The 13,967-nt window shown below is 42.7% G+C and overlaps 2 protein-coding genes across 4 annotated transcripts in view; both read right to left on the bottom strand.

The window, feature by feature from the left end:
• Positions 1-1,505: 1,505 nt before the first annotated feature.
• Positions 1,506-5,659, bottom strand: selplg (selectin P ligand). The gene is made up of 2 exons (XM_042058562.1): positions 5,469-5,659; positions 1,506-4,367 (listed from the first exon to the last, which is right to left on the bottom strand). Exon 2 carries the CDS (start codon positions 4,364-4,366, stop codon positions 3,203-3,205), a length of 1,164 nt encoding a protein of 387 aa, XP_041914496.1. The 5' UTR covers position 4,367; positions 5,469-5,659; the 3' UTR covers positions 1,506-3,202.
• A 1,575-nt stretch (positions 5,660-7,234) lies between these two features.
• LOC121679664 (coronin-1C) overlaps positions 7,235-13,967 on the bottom strand; it is a 29,414-nt gene continuing 22,681 nt past the window's right edge. For all 3 annotated transcript variants that reach the window (XM_042058557.1, XM_042058559.1, XM_042058558.1), the window contains exons 7-11: positions 13,862-13,966; positions 13,553-13,698; positions 12,365-12,422; positions 11,384-11,629; positions 7,235-9,320 (exon numbers count right to left, since the gene is read on the bottom strand). In XM_042058557.1, coding sequence (XP_041914491.1) covers positions 9,201-9,320; positions 11,384-11,629; positions 12,365-12,422; positions 13,553-13,698; positions 13,862-13,966 — 675 coding nt within the window. In that variant the 3' untranslated portion in view covers positions 7,235-9,200. The remainder of the gene's footprint in view (positions 9,321-11,383; positions 11,630-12,364; positions 12,423-13,552; positions 13,699-13,861; position 13,967) is intronic.

Consider the following 13,967-nt stretch of genomic DNA (forward strand, 5'->3'; position numbering starts at 1 on the left):
GATTCTGAGTGCCCAGTCGGTTGATTTTAGACGTATTCACAGTGTGAGTGGAATGAATGTCCAACACTGCAGACTCTATCGTCTCCGATTCTTGCAGAACCATATGGGTCGGCTCAGGAAGGGGTTAACGTTTCCTGCGTGGACATAATGCGTCCAGGCAGCAGGCGCACGTGCCGACCACTACCTTCCCCCTCAACAACCCCGCCCCCCAACCCACACACACATACACACACACACACACACACACACACACACACACACACACACACACACACTTCCTGAAACAATGCAAAGGGTGTTCTGCAGAAAATCGGACACGTCTCTCAGTTAAACACAGGATGGCGCAGAACTGAGAGAATTATAACAGCTGCTGACTAGCTAATAGGTTAAAAATAATCACAGCCATTTTCCGCCCCTGGTTTCACCCACCCCCACCCCCACCACCACCACCACCACTTAGACAAACACACATTTTGAATGACCATAGTATGCAGGATTTGTGCAACTATGTGTCACATACACGAACAATTTAAATGAAGACTTCAGCACTTATAACAATAGCAATATGTGAACAATAGGACTTTATACATATTGTTTTTTTTTACTTAACCCAACAAACAAATAACCAAACAAACTGCGGTAACACTTTACTTGAAAGTATCGACATAAGAGTGATATGACACTGTTATGAACACATGAACACGCAAGTGTAACCCAAACGGCTTCTGCTGTCGTAATGTCTATGAGTATGTCTGGTGCACACATTATATTATGCAATATATTCCCACTATCACCATTCTGTGTAAATGTTTCCATCATGGTTGGTGCGGATGACTTGTCTTGCAAGTCATCTTGACCTTGATCTCTTCAAGAGACCCTTCTTCCTCTCCCACAGATGCAAATGCTGACTGTTCTTACGCAAGCCTTGTTTATGGAGTTGGCTTGGGGTGGATTGGACTGTCAGTCTCCTGTCCAGCAAAGGAAAGAACTTAATGCTGAAGCCAGAGAAGTAGTGGTGGTGGTGATGGTGTGTGTGTGTGTGTGTGTGTGTGTGTGTGTGTGTGTGTGTGTGTGTGTGTGTTGAGACAGGAGGATTGTGAGAACGTAAAAATAAATCAGGCCTTATTTTCACCCTGCCACATAGTTCACCCATCTCTACACTGACTGGGGCAGTATTGTAAGCCTGCAGTTCAGGCTGCTCAGCCTTATAGTCTACAGGTAGAGTTTGTGCCAGAAAGGATATAAAGTGTTTTGTCAATCGCAAAAGGTCAACACAGCACAACATTGGCTGTGTTTTAGACATCACTCTTTTGTTCCATGGACGTACAAGGGCACTCCAAACAGCTGTCTAACCTTCAGGAGTTTGGAATGTACTTCAAATAAGAATCAAGCAGCTACGTTGATTTTGTTCCATTATGGTAATGTACTTTCTGCATGATCATTTTGGATTTTCTTCATGCATTTTTTGATAAAATAAATAAAATAGCATATTACTTTAATAATACAGAGTATTTCAATATCCTCTTTTATTTATTTATAATTTATGAAATTATACAAGATATTCTATAAAACATGTTACATCCAACAAGTGCTTAAGTACACAATGTGCGTGCACTTACAAAGAAAAATGGTTTTCTGAAACATGTCTTGTCCTGACAGGGATTTGATAAAGCAGGGTCTGCATTTTCCATCTCCTCTCCTCCTGTGACACTTTGGGGGGATTGGCTGGACGGAGTCCAAGGTCATCGTGCAGTAGCCTCGCAGTTAATGTCTGCTGCTTTCATTCCAGGCGTATAAATCAGGGGTGAATCCCAGCGAGAGCCAGTGCGAGAGCTGTCTGTCTGCACACAGCTGAGGCACCCGAAGAAACACAGTTCTCACACAAAGTCCTGGTTGCAGTCCTGAGTCAACTCAACTCATACAAGAATTGTGGGGTTTTTGTAGGTTTTATTTTTCAGTGCAAGATTAAATTAGTCAGGGAACTTAAAACATCTGAGCTAAAATTCAACCTTTTTCTCAATTAGCCTTACAAAAAATAAATTAAATACATTTGTTTCGATGCTGTATGGTTAATGGAACCCTGAATCCGAAAATACAGGCCATGTGTGAATGGGGAAATAAAATACAGAAACAACTACAGTATCACTGACTGTATCACCGCTTAGAATGGCTTAGATGAGTAGGTAGGTACACTGCTTCAAGTGCGAGATGCAATGTATGCAATAATACAATAAACATACATGTCATATAACAAAATAGCAAACAGTGCCTATTGACACTGACATACAGCGCTATATAAAGACAATGTGTTGTTGTTGTATTGTGTCAGTAATGAATAAGCATGTTAGAACTGGTTGTGTGCGCTGAAAGGGGAAGTATCTGTTTAAAAGTCCAACTGCTTCCTTTTTGGTGTTTTCAGGTAAAGGGTTGCATGTTGCAAGGAATGCAACCAATCTCAGATCCTCAAATTTCTAACACGCATGTTTATGCAGTAGTAAAGGTTGTTTGCAAAGTAGAGATGTTGATTTATTGTCAGATTGATTGGCCTCTGTCACTTAAAGCAATATAATGTGCGGATGGGTATGGGACCCCTTGTCATCACTTATCAATGTACTGTTTACTATTTACCATATTTTTGTTCAACATTTAGGGGTGCAATCACAGTGTGTTGAAAAGTGTCTAGGGCCACATTCCACAAAAGTTGCAAAGTGCAATACCAGGCGTTCTGAATGTACAATGCCAATATTATATGTTGTGGTCAGTGTATCATCAAAATTACTTTGAGCAGTTTACATGATGTTGCTTTTTTTAATTTTTGGGAACAAGATTGAAAAACTCAGAATGTAATTGAAATTCTCAGAATAAATAAATACTTTTGAGGCTATGAATATGTTGAAAACAACACAACTGGCAACTCTATGTACAGATAAGGACAACAGTTTGCTTTGTTTCCAACATTTGTTTTAAGAGGCTGGCATCAAAAGATATTAATCTCCATCATAGCCCTTATGATGAATTCCATAACGCAACTAAAACCAAATATCAGGATGCACTACACCTTAAATCTGTGACAGTTGTTCATTATCTGGCAGGAAACAGGAAATCTGAAGCAGCCCAGCCCATGTCCATGTCTAGTATACGCTGCTCACTATCTGGCAGGAAACTGGCAATAACGGTTGTGAGAGAGGCTGCCTAGCCCTACTCATGCATCTGGCAGGAAGCTGTTGAGGGTGAGGTTGTCCCCGCAATCGCTGTCCCCATCCATGTCTGTGACAGGGATGAGGGCGCCGTTGCTCTTCGGGGTCTTGGGCCTCACCACCGGGCCATCACCGTCCGGCAGCAGGGCGGAGATGCACACCATCTCCGTGCCCTCCCCGCCAGATGACCTTAGCCGGCACCGGTACCGGTGCTTGGCGGCGGAGAGCTTGGTGCAGAGGACAATGGAGCACACCATGAAGAAGGTGGCCAGGCCTGCCAGGGAGGCTATGGCGATCAGGCAGTTGTTCACCAGGCCCTGATGCTTCTGTCCCGGGACCGCCGTTTGCAGTGGACAGTCGCTCTTCCTTGGGGTCGAAGGTGGTTGTTTCGATTTGGATGTCATCTTCGTTGTCGCTGTTGCAGTGGTTGTGACTTTTGGATGTGGCCTCGGATGGACGACGATGGCTGAAGTGTTGGACACGTTGGTGGTGGTGGTCAGCACACGCTCGGTTGTCATCATCTTCGTAGAGTCACCAGATGCCCCAGAGACAGTGGACACTGAATCATTAGATAATGTTGTAGATGCATTAGTATGGACCAAGGGAGTTGTGGGTATGGGTTGAGACTTGTGGGATGAGTGAGGCCTGTCTGAAGTTGTGGTGGAGTCTGAAGTGTTTCTTGAGTGATCGGTATGAGATGCCACTCCAGATGAAACATTCTTTGTAGGGGTGGAAGTTGGTTTGATAGAAGAATCGGATGTTGTCTTATTGCCTCCAAAAGCCCGGGGACCCACAGTAGCCGTACGTGTCTTTGGCTGGGTGGTGTCCGCAATATCGCTTGTGTTAGAAGCTGGCTCTGTGTTGGCTAGGTGTTCTTGAGTGTGACTTGAGGTTTGTGTCACAGAGGGCTTTGTAGAGGTCCCAGGAGCCTGTGTGGTGGCAGAGGCGTTCTTTAAAGGACCAGAGGATCCAGAAGCTGAGCTGCTGTTTGTAGCACTGGCAGTTACGCTCACGTCAGAAGGCGAGATCGAGCGTCGATTTCTTGGAGCTTCCTTTTTCATGTGCTCGGGAAAGTGGGCCGTGGTGAGCACAGGAGTCATCAAAACCAACAGGAACATGATCGACAGCACAACCGTAAATGAGTGAGATAACCATGTCATGGTGACCATTCTAGAAAGAAAATATGACACAAAGATTAGTGATTGCGAAGTAAAGATCAGAGAAGATATGGGCTTCTTCTCTATTCCACCGAATGGTTCTGTTTATTACTGACATTGGGTCTCTGTGCCCACACCTTCCGTATATCATAGAAACACTTTCATTTTCCAAAATAAAAAAACATTCATAATATATGAGGAACCCCAGAACACAAAGATCAGATTTTCAAATATTGAAATCACATTTTTAGATTCTAGTTGAATCTAAATCTAAACAATGTACACTGCATGTCTTGGTTCCAGGGTCATTTACAGAGTCGATTCACCACCCCTTGCAATAGCCATTTACACTGAATTATAAAGATGGTGGTATTGCAAGACAAAATAATAATAACATTAGCAAACCATAGCAAATATACTGTACACCAACATACAACATTCAACTACAGCCACGCACCAATTAGAATGGAGACACCTTCCACCACTGAGCAGTCGAAAAGAGGATGTTAATGCTGACTGATTGCATTACCATAAAAAAACAGTAGTGTTTCTGCCAGGAGATGTTTCTCTATTTCTATAAAACTACCCAATACCATTATGTAATGGTAACAGGAAATGGTAAATCGCGGTACATTGTCCCTTCAGTATCACTTTTAAAATTTACATTGGAAAGCATATTGGATATACTGGTATAATAATTATTGCTAGTATGAAAACGATGACTGAAATATGACTCTTGACAAATCATTTCTCACAACTAGTGTTGTATTCAATAAAGGATAGGAATAGGATGTTTATACATTCAAAGCAATGGAAAGACTACATCCATTGACATTGGAAACAAATTCGAAGAACTTTTACAGCATTACTTGTCTTGCTGTAAAAGTGTATCATGAACAATCTTCTCATGACCAGAACCAACAAAAGGTATCACTAATCAGGTACAACAAATAAAGACATACTATCAAAGAACAATCAACCACATTCTTAAAGCCACACAAAACAACACAAAAACATATCTTGGGGCAATTGAGGAGACAAAACGTAGCATCTGAATGAAACCTAAGTAGTGTCACTCAGATGCGAACACACAACAATTGTAGCAGAGCCTTACCTCAGAGCAGGTGAAAAAGAGAGAGGTGTTAGCAGGAGTGGCAGGACATCACATTGGGAAGTTTTGGCCAGGAGCACATGCCTGAAGGTGGCCCACAGCTGTGGGTCGTTGGACGCGCAGGCAGGGCCCAACCTGAAAGGAGGAAGCAGGAAGTGTCTCTCAGTCACGTCTGAACGTTGACGGAACTGTCATAGTGTTGAGCAAGAGGCTGCTTGATGCTTTTTGCAACCTCAAAACATTTCCGCTTGTTTCGTGAATGTGTGTGTGTGTGAGAGAGAGAGACAGATAGTGTGTGTGTATGTGAGAGAGAAAGAGAGAGAGTGTATGTGTTTGTGTGAGAGAGAAAGAGAGAGAGAGAGAGAGAGAGAGAGAGAGAGAGAGAGTGAATGTCACATTGTGCAGTGGAAGTGGTGCTATGTAAAACTATCAGTATGCTATGTATATAATACATTGCATAATGACCTTATTAGGAAGCTGAGTTCTAGCCATATTATGTAAGCATGTTCCTTTCATATGCAGAAAAGTGAAAGCACTGTACTGTAGGTATAGATATCTCATTTGAGGGTTATGATGTCTTGACTTGGAGAGAAGTATGACGTCTATGTGTTGAAGGGTCTGTGTACATGGTTGTGCCTTGAAATAGTAGTCTAGACATAGGAAAGAATGCATAATTCTTTTTTGGCAGTCACAAACCATTTAAAAACCTTTGCTTTTGCTCTAATGTTTAGAATAACGTTAAGTGCTCTTTAGAGATCCTGTGTAGTGTAACTACTTCTCCTACTGGGCTTCATTTCTGAGCTATGAGCGAATGGAAATGTGGCGGTGATGTGGCAAGCAGCAAGGCCCATCTCCATGGAAACCGCCACTTCCTGTTGTACTGAGTCACTGCTGGTGAGCAAGCTCCTCTTCTTGGGTCCACAGGGCGCACGTCTCTCTACGTGACTACTCAGCACCTTCATGGCGAAATGTAAACAGTATTGTTAAGGACAGCACTTCACCCAAGCAAGCCACTCACAGGCCTTTAAATGCACAATTGCATCACGATTGCAACACAATTGACCAAAAACCCTTTAGACAGAGTATAAGAAAATAGAACAAGCACAAGCAGACAAAGCAGCTATGTGAAAGCTTAACATACTATACATCCCCAGGGCTTAAAGCCTTTAAGTTTGCATGAACTGAGCTGTTTATATTTTCTAATAGTAAGATGCTGGTTTCACAAATGGCAACTCAGATGCCACTAGCCCAGACAACTTCTCCCTGAACACGGTCAATACAAGATGGCTTTTCATTGGAGTACTAACTGGTCTTTTGGTGGTCTAACGTTATTTCCACTATTTTAGAGTGAAGTCAGTCCGGTCAAAGCAACCTGAATTTAACCTCACTGACCACATAGGCAGCTCGTTTACATAAAAGTGTATTTTTGTGGCTCAGGTGTGCCTTTGGTCAAATTAGAAATCATTGAAGTATCTGTAGCTGAATAAATATTAAAGCAAGGATATTAAGATATATACTAAGATATACTATACTACATATATACTATATACTAAGGATACTAAGATATTTTTCTCTAACACATGAATGAATATGGAACTGAAGGCTGCTTGAATGAATGAATGAGCAAACAAACAACATTGTATAAGTGTGAACGCATAAACAACATGTCTGTCTTGGGACAGCAAGGATCTGTCCTTCTTCCCATCAAGACCACTCAGAAGTCAGCCAACAGCAGGGGCATAAAAAGAACGACAGACACACACAGGAAGTTTGTAAGAATGAGGGGGTTTATTGTGTTTCTCATTTATTTTCACCTTTTCTGCAGGATTGATAGACCGTAGAATGCATGCACAGAACAGTTTTTCCTTTCTCTTGTTTTATTATTTTCATTTTTAAAATGTTCTCAGCTCAGGGTGGAGGGGTTATAGGTGGCAGATGGGAGAGGAGGAGGGGGGGGGGGGGTGTTAAGTGAGGGGTAAGTGCCAAGAGGACAGCAGGTCCCCCTCCTTGGCTGCTGAGGCACTATGGGATTTTGGTGGTGGAGGTGTTTTTAGGAGGGGTGAGAGCGCGCGGGGGGAGGGGGGGGGGGGGCACTGATCGATCACACACACGCACCACTACATTTACAGAACATGTACACACCCACAGAGGCTGCCACCACCTCGCCTCTGTTGCACCTGTCTTCTCCTCTCGACATCCCACTCTTCAAATCTAGTACATCCAGAGGGCCTACAGCATACCAGGGGAAGGTGGGGGGGGGGACTGTTGGTGTGGAGGAGAGGGGACTAGAAGGGGGGAGGTCTTCACATTCGGGGGGGGTACATTCAAAAGAGGGGAAGGGAAGAAAAAAAAAGGGAGAGAAAAAGACAGAAAGAAAGAGGAAAAGAAACGAGAGAAAACCTGGCTCTGACTGAGACCTCAAACTATACTGTAGGATTTTGTATCAATCCGCGTCAGGTATTTACTGAACATCCTTCTGAAGTGGAGCCCAAAACAAAACGCAACATAGCACTTCTCTTTTATTTGTCTTTTTGTTTTTCTCTCCAACAGAAACGATTTGGAAAACAGGAGGCCACAGAAGAGGCTAGTGACAAAATACAACTAGAAGAGTTGTTGGGGTGAAACTCTCAAACACTACATTTCTCCAGTTGGTCACTGCACAAGTGCAATGATAATAATGGCCACAGCATTTCAACTCTCTCTTGAAGACAAATAACAGTGAATGCACTCCTCCAGGAAGAGCCGTCAATAGATTTGATTAATGTGCCTGATTATTGATAAGGGGCATCTTTAATACTTACGACATTTTGCCCCCCCCTTCTAGAGTCTTTCAACCTCCCCCTTCTATTTACTATTCTCTGGGTCAACTAATGGGTCCTCTACATTTTTGAAGACTGTGAAGAAAAAAAAGAGAAAGAAAAACAAAAACAAAACAAAATACAATCTGAGAAAATTTCAATTTAGAGTAAAACCATTCTATTGCATCACCCCTTGTTACGTCTGGAATACATAGAAAGAGAGAAAAAAAATATACAAGTGGAAAGAATATAAAACGACCACAAGGTGGATTTAGCTATTCACCTTTCAAATTTGGCAACTCCAAAACAAGTTTGAGGAACTATGGCAATACTGATGCTTGCATTAACAAAAGAAATCTAAAATGCAACTAAGCAAGATCTTCGATTCGGCTCAGTAACTTTACAGTTAACATCAGAATGTTCACAAATTTTACAGTAATGACAAAAAGTAAGACAACTTCCAATAATTCAACAACAGTAATAACAACAGAAAAAATGTTTATTCATTAATTGATATTCATGTTCTGTAGGCAAGATCTTAATCTTGCGCCATGAATTCTTAAAAACATTGAGGGGGGGGGGAATTGGCGTGAAAAATAAAAAGTTCATTTTGGAATGTTGTCGGGGACTGTCTTTAGAAACTATGGAGAACAGGTGTTTCTGTACATGTGTGTGTGTGTGTGTGTGTGTGTATTTGTGAGTAGATTTGTGAGTGTGAAAGTGTGTATTTGTGTGAGTGTGTGGATAACTGGATTGAAACACGGGGAGTAACGGGGCGTATTCTTTTTTGGCAGTGACAGGCCCCCGGGCCTGTTGGAATATCTCTCCAGAGTGGATGGTGGTTCTGAGCGGTTTTGATGGCAGTCTCTCCATACTCCCTCTCTCTCTCTCCTTCCCTCTCTCGCTTGCTTGCTTGTTTGTTGTGTTGATATCTCGGTTAGATGCCGACCTTGGCAACCTGCTCCTCCAGCTTGGCGATCCGGCGCTCCTGAAGAGTCACCATGTCCCTGAGAGACTTCACCTCCCGCAAGAGCTCCTCCAGCTTCGCCTCGTTTTGCTGAGAAGGAGAAGGGGGGGGGGGGGGTACAGGAGGGAAAGAGAGGAGAGAGAGACAGAGAAAGAGAGCAAAAGAGAGAGAGAGAGGAGTGAGAGAGCAAAAGAGAGAGATAGAGCAAGAGAGGAGAGACAGAGACAGAGAGAGAGAGAGAGAGAGAAAGAGAGCAAAAGACAAAGAGATAGAGCAAGAGAGGAGAGAGAAAACATGAATGACACAATAATTCACACATATTTCAGTATAAGTAAGTATATATACTCTTTTGATCCCGTGAGGGAAATTTGGTCTCTGCATTTATCCCAATCCGTGAATTAGTAAAACACACTCAGCACACAGTAAACACACAGTGAGGTGAAGCACACACTAATCCCGGCGCAGTGAGCTGCCTGCAACAACAGCGGCGCTCGGGGAGCAGTGAGGGGTTAGGTGCCTTGCTCAAGGGCACTTCAGCCGTGCCTACTGGTTGGGGTTCGAACCGGAAACCCTCTGGTTACAAGTCCGAAACGCTATAAAATTAAATTCATAGACCACATACACCTGTTGTGCTCACGTCATTTCATTTTTTGTAGTTAAAAAAAAAATCCTACATCACAAGTGTCTTTTCTCTTTGGGCCAGATCTCTCCAAGATAGTGCTCTTCTAAAATAAAGCCCATTAATATTAACAAGAAGTGCAATATGATGAGCAACAGGAAAAACTTCCCCTGATCTACCACATATGATGATGATATCTTTCAGACTGAATTTCCTTGACAACACAAGGTTTACTGTGTAAACAGCTATGTGATTAAGTGGCCTGTACAGCTAAGTTCACTAATCACCAGCAACAGTCATAAATAACAGACTTTGCTCAGAGAAAGAGAGATGGGAGAGAGGAGTAAAAACTCATCCTTTATTCAAGTTGCTACAGACTACATGTGACCTGTATCCACATTGTATGTAGCCAAACAAAGGCCCAACCACATACTGTACACCTGCTGGAGTAATTCTCAATACTTTTTTTGTAGTTAAGAAATCCTACATCACAGTGTCTCTTTTGTTTCATTTCTGAATGGGGTTGTGCCACTGTAAAAAAACTGTGCTTTTATTTTGGCCAGACCTTTCCAAAGATGGTATTCCACTAAAATAAAACTCATTAAAAAACAAACACATAACCTGATAAGCAACAGGAAACCCTTCCCCTGATTTACTAAATATAATATCTTTCAGGCTGGGAATTTCCTTGACAAGGTCTACCATGTACACGGCTATGTGATTAAGTTGCCTGAGTGGTATACTACAAAGTGAGGTTACTGGCTTACCCAGTTAATTTCGGAACTTACCACTGATCTCAAAACAATAAGTCACTTCAGAAGCAATACATGCAGTAAAGTGGTCACTCCCGAAGCTACTGGGATAAGACAGTAATCTTAATTCGTAGTGCACTCCTTTGTACAGCTAAGACTGCTAACCACCAGCAAGAGTCACAAACAGACAATGAGGAGAAAGCAGCATCATCCCAGAATCATCATCATCCCAGAAGTGGTCATGCTGGAAAGTCATGAGAATACAGAGCCCACAGAGTGGAACTTAAACTACCTGGAAAACCCCGAGATCGGAGAGAATAGCCAGTTCAGTTCACAAACATGACTGAATGGCTTGGCACATGACCGTGGTTACTAGGATCTCCAGGGGACATCCTATGGCCAGTCATGTGTCGTTGTGTCTGAATGCTGGGTTGCTATATTTCGCTGATTTTAAGACTACTGTAATCGGCCATGTAGAACAACTTGAATTTAATTAGGGCCCCAAGACAATATCTACCACATGTCATCATTAATTTAAAACAATCATCCAAATAAAAGAAGGCTAGATCCCGCATGCACAGTTGCGGGCACTGAGATATGATTAAGTCACCCTAACATTACTTGATTTTGTATTGAGTTGAATTGAGTTTGTACTCCATGACTGAAATCAAACTAGCCACTGCCAGTAATTTGCTACCCATTTCCTTCACCTTGTTGCTGGTACACGATATGACCTGCTGATGACCCATATCTAAACCAAGCAGACAGAAACTTGAACTCACTACGGTGGGTTTGGGCGATCCTGGTTTGGTCTCAGTGGCCGTGCCACCATCCACCTTCTTGGCCGGCTTGACCTCTAGGATGTTCTTCTTGACCACCTTCAGGTCGCGGTTCTTGCCGGGGATGTAGCCGTCCTTGAGGGAGATGAGGATAGGTTCGCCGTTCTTGCCCTCGAACCACTCCTCTGCCTCGATGGCAGGGTCCGGCCCCGCCGTGTCTGGGTAGAGGTCATCCTGGAACAGGTCCGACTGCGCAGGGAGAGAGAGGAGACAACATACTGTAGTAGGTAAAAGAAAACATTATCGGCACAGGAACCAGGGTTTAAGTCAGAAACATGTGCCTGAAGTGATCAGAAATCAGTGATCAGAGCCTTTATGTATAATTAACTATTTTGAAGTCTTAGACGACCCGGCTCATATTTCAATTCTAGCACGATTCCAGATATCTTTAAGTCCTGTGTAGTGACATGAGGGTGACCTACATGATTATTTCACATTCTATGATGTGAAATAATTCTGCTATAATGGAGATATAAATTCTAGATTGTTCCTATGGAATCGTTATTGTGAATACCGGATGTTTTGGAAGCATTTATGCACAGAGGTGCGTTCAAATTTTTGCAGTGGTGAAAAATGTTTTCTTTGAACAGTTAAATTTGAACGATTTGGTGTTAACATTCCATTGTAACGGTTATCGCATTGTTGCCTTCGTCAAACTCGCGTCCAGTTCCACTGTATGTTCGCGGAGAACTACCTCCTCAGACTGTTTGCGATTGTTTGCAAATGTTCGCCGAAAACTCAAGGCTAATGGAAAACTGTTTGCAAACGTTCAGCTATGTTTGCGAATTTGAACGCACCTCAGGTTCCTAGTACAACAACAACAAATGGAAATTGAGAAACAGCGATTTCATCAATGAGAAAAAAAAAACATGTCAAAACAGCAGTCATCAGTCCTTCGATCATGTCTGACAGGAAGTAAGTTACCTTTCGAGGGACGGTCATGATGATGGGCTCACATTTCCTTTCGTGCAGTTTGTAAAACCTATGAGAGAACAGAAAACCAAACATGGCCATACTATTTAACACACATTACTGAACATTGTGTTAGCTGTATGTAAAATAAGAGACAGACATTCTATAGATCAAACAGACATAAAGCAGACATAAGACAAAGTCTGTCAATCCGTAGGAGTTGGACTTAATTTTAGAACAGAATTTCTGAATGGAAAGTGATAGTAATGAATGTTTTTGCATCAACAGTGCATCCTTCTACACATATATGGCCAAAGTTTTGCAAGTTGAGAAAGCCGGTATAGCTCAGCACAATTAATTCTCACAGAGATATAGCTCCGTCTAGTGGTCATTCACATATCTCTTATTGATGAATGGCCTCAAGGACAGTACAATATGTCTACAGCCAGATTACAGAGGACTTAATACCCTCATCTGATTTTGTTTCCTCATATCCCATTTGGAATGGACATATTTGTCTTTGCAACCCAATACAGGCAATTCATATGAAAGGAACAGTGTCCTGAAAAGACCCAAATGTCCACTTTTATAATCATTCATAATCCTCTCAATATGAAAAGACAAAGTCATAATACCAAACAGAACTATTCTGGCCCTGCAGATCTATTCTAGAGAGCAGATGATGACCGTGATGTGGGCATGGGGATAAAGTAAAAAATTAAAAAAAAAAAAAAAAATCAAATACAACACATCTGTTTCGGCCTGAAGTCTCCGGGAGGTCACCTGGCTTATCACTGAATAGGATTCTTGGAACACACGTGAGAGCGCTACATTTCATTCAAAAATATCATGTTTTGGTGTCCACAAGGGGCTAAAGAAAATGCTGAACTATGTATAAGACAAAAAAAAAACCTGGGAAACAGTCCCTGTGACCGATATGGTATATGGTCTGTCCAAGGGGTAAAGTCTTGCTGCACGGTTTATTTTTCACAGGGAACAAGCCATATATGACAGAACACAACTCTGACCAGACCTATTCTGACCTACTTCCATGTGACATCTGATAAGAATGCCAGGTTGCACCAGCTGGCTTTCACCTGACAGACTTCCCAGACGAGCCTATAGAGGAGTTATTACGAGGAGCCCCTATGCACCCATCTGGTGCCTATTAAGAGTTGGCAGAGCGAGTGGGCGACCCACCGGGAGATCTCGCATTTGTTGACGTCCAGGCCGCGTTTGGGCATGTAGCCCATCCCTCGCTGGGGCTCTTTGCTGGAGAACGTGTTGAGGTAGTGCACGTAGGGGGCCTCGTCCGTGATCTCAAAGTAGCGGATACTACTGTCCCCCTGGGAGACAGACAAGGGACAGACGAGACACAGACACACACACAACAAAAGACACACACACACACACACGTTGGGTGAGTGTTCTGCATTTCACACAGCTAGTTGCATTTGTAGTGTTGTTCGTCATAGGATTAAGTTATTACTTTGAGTAGATCAAGTCTACCTTTCCACACAGGTACACCACGCTAGTGTCAGGGTCATAGAATGGGAGGAGAACGCCGTTGCTTGTATCCATCTCGTGCACTGTGATGGGCTCGTCCATGTTTTTC

The sequence above is a fragment of the Alosa sapidissima genome, chromosome 13, assembly GCF_018492685.1.
Source record: "Alosa sapidissima isolate fAloSap1 chromosome 13, fAloSap1.pri, whole genome shotgun sequence".
NCBI classification, from domain to species: domain Eukaryota; kingdom Metazoa; phylum Chordata; class Actinopteri; order Clupeiformes; family Clupeidae; genus Alosa; species Alosa sapidissima.